The sequence below is a fragment of the Prosopis cineraria genome, unplaced genomic scaffold (genome assembly GCF_029017545.1).
Source record: "Prosopis cineraria cultivar Desert tree isolate PC_DT_omini unplaced genomic scaffold, ASM2901754v1 PC1114, whole genome shotgun sequence".
In the NCBI taxonomy this organism is placed as follows: domain Eukaryota; kingdom Viridiplantae; phylum Streptophyta; class Magnoliopsida; order Fabales; family Fabaceae; genus Prosopis; species Prosopis cineraria.
In genome coordinates this window covers 1,809-9,372 of record NW_026556439.1, presented here as the reverse complement: position 1 = coordinate 9,372, position 7,564 = coordinate 1,809, and the positions used below count along the sequence as shown (strand labels likewise).

The 7,564-nt window shown below is 36.5% G+C and overlaps 1 protein-coding gene across 1 annotated transcript; it reads left to right on the top strand.

The window, feature by feature from the left end:
• Positions 1 to 929: 929 nt before the first annotated feature.
• On the top strand, positions 930 to 3,821 carry LOC129299307 (uncharacterized; the record flags this gene model as incomplete). Its single annotated transcript, XM_054937773.1, has 5 exons — positions 930 to 1,353; positions 1,456 to 1,572; positions 1,945 to 2,015; positions 3,192 to 3,350; positions 3,636 to 3,821. Coding segments are annotated over exons 1-5 (957 nt in total), but the record flags the coding sequence as incomplete, so codon positions are not given.
• Positions 3,822 to 7,564: the final 3,743 nt, after the last annotated feature.

The following is a 7,564-nucleotide window of genomic DNA, read 5'->3' as shown; positions in this document are numbered from 1 at the left end:
AGAAAATGAAACGCCAGCTCACCAGGAAATTTCTGCCAGATCATTACCATCAGGATAATTTTATCTAGTTGCAAAATCTTCGATAGAGATCTTTATCTGTAGAAGAATATACTAGAGAGTTTGAACAACTCATGATGAAGTGTGATATTCAGGAGAAGGAGGAGCAAACAATAGCCCGGTATCTTGCAGGCTTAAACACAGATATCAGTCGTCCAGTCCAGCTTCAACAATATTGGACCTTGGATGATGTCATCTGTTTAGCCATGCGTGTTGAGAAGCAGATACCCAAGAGATCCACTTTCCAACCTTCATCCTCTAGGGGTTATCTAGAAGGCCGTAAGGCAGAATTTCAACAGACCAACTCCTCAAGCAAGCCACAACCTACTACTATGCGCAAACCACGATCCAATGCTGCCAAGGAATTTGGTTCTAAAGCAATCAAATGCTTTAAATGCCAAGGATTTGGCCACATTATTGTGGACTGTCCTACTCGAAGGGTTGTCACCATTCGAGAAGGATCAGGGTATGAAGCGCTTAAAGAAGATGAGGAGGACGCTAAGTTCTACGACATTAATCCCGTATATGATGAGGAGGTCACACCTGCTGATCAAGGAGAAGCATTGGTGCTTAGATGAAGTCTGCATACAACAGTAGTCAAAGAAGAACCTTAGCTACGATGCAACATTTTTCACACTTATTGCATGGCCCAAGGAAAAGTTTGTAATGTCATCATTGATAGTGGAAGCTGTGAAAATGTAGTATCTGACTACATGGTAGAGAAATTGAAGTTGCCAATACAAGATCATCTGTAACCTTACAAGCTTCACTAGCTCAACAAAGGGAATGAGGTAAAAGTTTCTAAACGATGCCTTGTGACCTTTTCTATTGGGAATCGATATTGTGATGAAGTTTTATGTGATGTTGTTCCCATGGATGCATGCCACCTTCTCTTGGGGAGGCCATGGCAATATGACCGACATGCTATGCACAACAGGCGAGCAAACACTTATTCTTTTATGAAAGATTGTGTCAAGTTCACACTAGCGCCTCTACCACCCAGTGAGATTGGCCAATCTTCAAGGGAATCTAGTGTCTCTAAGCCGTTAGTGTCTTTGTTAACTAAGGAGGAATTCAAGGTGTCAAAATCTGAAGCCCAAATGATGAGCTTTATTCTGGTGCTTGAGGTGAACGATGAGACGGCCAATCCACCTAGAGTCATTCCGCTATTGTCAGAATTTCCAGATGTAATATCTGATGAGATACCACCAGGGTTGCCTCCAATGCGAGACATACAGCATGCCATTGACTTCATTCCAGGAGCAGTCATTCCTAATAAGCTTGCTTACAGGATGAGTCCCCAGAAACATACCGAAGTCTAACGGCAAGTTGAAGAGTTGTTAAAGAAAGGGTTAGTTCGAGAAAGTGTCAGCCTTTGTGCTGTACCTGTTCTTTTAGTACCTAAGAAGGATGGAAGTTGGAGAATGTACATTGACTGTCGAGCCGTCAACAAGATCACTATTAAGTATCAATTTTCGATACCTCAGCTTGATGATATACTGGACCAGTTGCATGGTACCACTACTTTCTCTAAAATTGACCTTCGTAGTGGGTACCATCAAATCAAAATTCGGCCAGGAGATGAGTGGAAGATCGATTTCAAGACCAAAGATGGCTTATATGAGTGGAATGTGATTCCTTTTAGGTTAACAAATGCCCCTAGCACATTTATGCGCCTGATGAATCAGGTATTGAGACCCTTCATTTGTAAATTTATTGTTGTGTACTTTGACGATATTCTTATTTACAGTAAGAATCAAGAGGAGCATTTAGATCACTTGCGGCAAGTTTTGCAAGCCTTGCGTGAACAGAAGCTTTATGCAAATCTCAAGAAGTACACCTTCCTCACCAGTGAAGTTATGTTCTTGGGTTACATCATTACCGCAGAGGGTGTTTGCGTTGATCCAAGCAAAGTTGTAGCCATTGACAACTGGCCAATTCTAAAATCTATCCAGGAGGTTTGAAGCTTCCACGAATTAGCTTTTTTCTATAGGAGGTTCATCCGTAATTTTAGTTCAATTGCTGCACCACTTACAGATTGCACCAAAGGAGAGAAGTTTCAGTGGATAGAGCAAGCTTAGAAAAGCTTTGAGGAGCTTAAGAAGAAGTTGACTGAAGCTCCAGTCCTAGCTCTTCCTAACTTTGACCAAGTGTTTGAAGTTAGTTGTGATGCTTCTAACACCGGCATTGGTGCTGTCTTAAGCCAGGAGGGCCATCCCATTGCCTTTTTTAGTGAGAAGCTTAATGATGCCAAGCTTAGATATTCTACCTATGATAAGGAATTATATGCCATTATTTGAACTCTCTAATATTGGAGTCATTATCTCCTGAATAAAGAGTTCATACTTTTTTCTGACCATGAGGCTCTCAAGTATTTGAATTCCCAACAGACGATCAGTCACAGACATGCTCGTTGGAGTGAACTCTTACAGTCTTATCTATTCCTTATCAAACATAAGGCTAGAACTCTGAACTCCGTAGCTGATGCCCTTAGTCATCATCATGTGCTACTTACAACACTACAAACCAAGGTTGTTGGATTTAACCTCGTCAAAGAGTTGTATCAGGATGATCCTGATTTTTGAGGAGTGTGGGAAGCAATTGTAAATCAACCTTTCCACCAGTTCTACAGACACAATGGGTTTTTATTTCGAGGTACAACCCTCTGTATTCCATAGGGTTCCTTGAGAGAAGCCATAATTTAGGAAGCACATGACGGTAGATTAGCAGGACATTTCAGATGGGATAAAACAGTTGACCTGGTGAAGGAGAACTTTTACTGGCCTCGACTTGAATGGGATATCAACAGGCATATACAAAGATGCAAAATTTGTCACTTGGCTAAATACAAGGGTCAGAATATCAGACTATACATGCCTCTGCCAATTCCAGAAGCACCTTGGGAAGATATAACTATAGATTTTATTCTGGTTTTACCATGGACTCAGAGGTAAAAAGATTATATCATGGTAATTGTGGATCGTTTCTAAAAAATAGACCATTTCGTTCCATGCCAAAAGACTAATGATACTGTTCAAGTAGCAGACTTATACTTTAAGGAGATTGTGCGTCTTCATGGCATTCCTAAGACTATCATTTCTGACTGTGATATGAAGTTTCTCAACCACTTTTAGAGGATACTATGGAAGAAGATGGAAACTAAGCTCCAGTTTAGCAGCGCTAGTCATCCCCAGACAGACGGCCAAACTGAAGCAATAAACAGGATTCTTAGTAATCTTCTTCGTAGTTTCATGGGAAAGAATTTGAAGCAGTGGGATCTCATTCTTGCTCAAGTTGAGTTTGCTTATAATAACTCTGTCAACCAAGCAACTGGGAAGTGTTCGTTTGAAGTTGTTTATGGCACTCGTCCCTTTAGTCCACTAGACTTGACCCCTTCACTTAATAAGCAGCAATATAGTTTTGATACTAACCAAAGGGCTAAGGAAATCAAGAAGTTACATGAACAAGTTTGTGCCTGAATACAAAAGCAGAACTTGAGATACAAGACTCAACGTGACAAGCATCGAAAGTATTAAACTTTTAACATGGGCGATTTGGTTTGGATACATTTACGAAAGGAACAATTTCCTAAACAACCAAATGCTAAGCTGTCCCCGAGAGCTGATGGTCCGTTCAAGATAGTGCAAAAGATCAACAACAATGCTTACAAGGTGGAATTACCTGGTTCTTACGGTGTATCTGCCACCTTCAATGTCACTGATCTATCTTCGTACATTGATAAAGATAATGAATTTGACTCGAGGGTGAGTTCTGCCTAACCTGAGGAGGATGAAACGGAGAGAGTAGAAATGGAAGATGCATAATGGAGATGAAACAGAAAGAGCAAAAACGGGAGACGCATAATGGAGCACAATAAACTCTTTGTAACCTCCCCTTAATTTCTATAACCTCCCTTTTAATTTGTAAGCCTCAGTTTTCATGATTCCAGAACTATAAATAGGGCCCTTTAGTTATGTAAGGAGCTCAAACTTGAAAAGAATAAGAATTGCTTGTTTTCATTCGGTTTCTGTGCCAATAAATCTACATTGGTATTAGGGCTTACGTGTTTCTGGGCTACACTTTTTTTGTTTTATGATTGGGATTATGATTTGCTTAATATTCATCCATTCAAATGTACCATAGTTTTATATATATGTATATATATATATATATATTTTGTTTTTTACACTATGAGCCACTTTGCGTTCCATTTCATTTTTTAGTTCATGTGTGAATGAAACATGCTATCTTGCTTTATTTGGGTTGTATATATGTTATATATGAATGTACATGTAATAACCCAAGAATTTTAAGTTAAATTAAATATAAGTATGTATTTTAATGTAATCATATTAGTTTTGGGAGTATTGTGACAAGAAGTGAAGTTCGTGCAGTGGAAGATGGTACACATTATAAGTTCCAGGTCCTGCATTTAAGTCTAGAGAAGGCAAGAGAATTTCATTTTTCTTGCTCTTTTTTATGAAATTATAGAACTGACCTCATCATATTTGATAAAAAAATATTCTCCTTCCCTCTTGGATTTTCCAGATCACACACGAGAGTAAGAGAGGCTTTTTTTTCTCTTCCCTTTGTTGTCTCATCTAACCACTACATCTCTTCCTTCTTATCCCAGCGCTTGCCGACTTTTCTTCACCTTTATGTCTCCAGTGGTCGCCGGTGAGAGTGAAGCTCAAGGCTATGCTAGTTCATTCCCTCTGAGCTCCCTATCTTTGTTTTTTTCTTCCTACATCTTCTGTACTGTCTTCGTCCGTATGACCTTGTTTTAACTACTACTGGGTTGCTAAATCAAGTCATTGCTGTTGCTGGTACTGTCGAGAATCTAGTCTGTTGCTATTGATTCAGTTTTTGTGTTGTCTTGCGAGTAACGTTTAGCTTTCCTCTCCCCTGTTTTGCTGTCTATTTCAAGTTCTTCATCCTTGCTTTCTGTGGTGGTGAGTTAAGGTGAGGAAGCTTCACGTTTAGGTTTCTCTTGCTCTGTGTATATGTGAACTGGTGATTAAAGTAGCAAAACTTGGCTCCCCTGTTGCTGTCTGTGATTGTATGCGGGTGATTGGAGTTGAAAAAAAAAAAGAAAAATTATGCATGCTTTCTATTGCTGTTGTGCCGTGCTGTTTTAGGAGGGAGAAGGTTCAAATTTAAGTTGGAAGTCCATTCTAAAGTTTGATAAGGATATACATGGGTCATCATTTTTGGAGCTAAATAGATCTTATTTGAATTTAATATGGTTAAAGAAACTATTAAGGAAAGATTGGAAGAGAGTAGCTTGGATATATAACTTAAATATTAGCACATATTAGATGCTTGTAAGAAGAATTTGAACTTTATTTTTAGCATTTTGAACTTTCATTTGTTCCTAGGACTTGTATTATTAGTAGTAAGTTGTTGGACATTTTTATGAAATAATTAGAATTTATGCACCTAAAGTAATTGGTGCAAAACTTATGAGAACATTTTTACTTCAAGAAATGGAATGACATGGCTAAAGTTTCATGGGGAAGGTTATAAGTATGAAGGATAATGCTTGGACCAATTTTAAATCATAAATTTGACTTTAAATTTTAGATAATGATGGTTAATTTGGAATTGTGCTAAAAATTAAAAATCTATTAAAGTTTTATTTATTTGTTTATATCCTGATAGGGTGTGAGGAAGAACAGAAACCTGACAAGAATTAAAGAAAGGATACCTTTGAGAATTTTGAACTTTGGCATGTAAGTGAATAGCATTCCATTTAATTTATTTTTAATAGTCTTCTACTGAAATATTTTATTCTTATGAATTACATTAATTTTGAAAATTATGGAATATTGATGAAGAATAAATAGATTATGATATGTGCATTTATTTATTCTCAAAAATATATTTCCAAGATTGATGAAAGCATTCTTGTATGGTTGTTAAGCTTTGAAACTTATTGGCTACTCAATTAATGCAAGTTTGGTATATGAGCTATAAAGTATGATTTTGGTAAATTTTGAGATTTGAAACAATTCATGCGAGTTTGGCATTGAGAATAATAATTTTATTACAACAATAATTATTTTTCTTGCATATTTGAAGCCTGATTTTTAAGAGGACTCTAAGCAAATGCTGCTGCTAATGACAGTTCCATTAGGTCATAATGCACTGTGGTTAAAAACTAGCTAATTTATCTTGTAAACTTTGTTCTCATGCTTGTTATTCATGGGCTTTATACCCACATTTGATTTTATGGCCTGAGCTACGTTTGGTTAGTATTACCCTCGCGGATTGTGTATCCACGTTTGTTTTCGTAGCTTGATTGTGTTTGATTATTTACCCTTATGGACTATGCGTCCATATTTGTTTTCGTGGCAAAGCTGCATTTGGTTATTTATCCTCATGGACTGTGTGTCCACATTTGTTACCTATTTTGTTGAGTTCTCAAAATTTTAAATGTTAACTAATATGTGTTTTCGAAATTTACATGATTTTAGCTAGCAATTATATCACTTTGATTTATGTGTGAGTAAATTGTTTTCTTGAAGCATGATAAAATAAATTTGCTTCCAATTTACTCTTGTTTTACGATTATGGTTACGACTTACAAACCTACAAGTTTATTTTTTGAATTTTTTTAAATTAGTTTACACCATTATTTGAGTTTTTTAATTTAAATTTTAAAATTCTACTTTGGGAATGCTATTTACTGAAAAACTTATTTTAGTCTCAGATTTATTAGCTGATGCTGATCCCACCACTAACCTCTGAAGGGCAATATAGACTATTAGGCAGAAATTTTGGTTGGTACCATTACTTTTGATGTAAATATATAAGTCGTATGTATTTTTAAATTTTTTAAAAAAAGATTAGTGTTCTAAATAGATTGTTGTTAGGATTTTATTTTGATCTATATATACTGTTGCTAGTTGGAAGGAGCTAAGCTCCTGATTGATATTGTATTTTGTGAAAAAAATTATTGTAGAATTTTTGAGAGATCCTATTTATAAGGAAGGTTCTGTCGAAATTTTTTAAAAAAATGTTGAAGTCTTGTTATGACAATTAATATTAAAAGTGTTAGAATTTCTATATGATCTAATTGTTTTTTTTAGAAAATGGAATGAATTTTTATTTTAAGACTTACGGGAATGCATGATGTTGTTCATACTCGTGCCGGTCACCCTCTATTTTTGCGGAGTGATAGTACACATGACCCATGTGCTCTATGTGTGATGGAAGTTTTCAAAACTCCAAACCATAAGCAAAACCGAAAAAGGTGTTTTAAAAATGGGGTGTTTTGGGAAAATGGTTGGTACTATTGCATAGTACTAAATAAACAAAGAAAAGGACACCAAAAATGCGTGAAGTGGACGTTGGACAGAGGAGATATGGGCCTCTAAAGTTTCAGGTCCGACGAAGTCAACCTAGTCAAGGAACTGGGTCAATGTGACTTGAACAGAGGAAGGAGACAACCAAAATGATGTCGTTTTGGTCATTCCTTAAAAAAATCAGGTTTTTAGGCCAAATG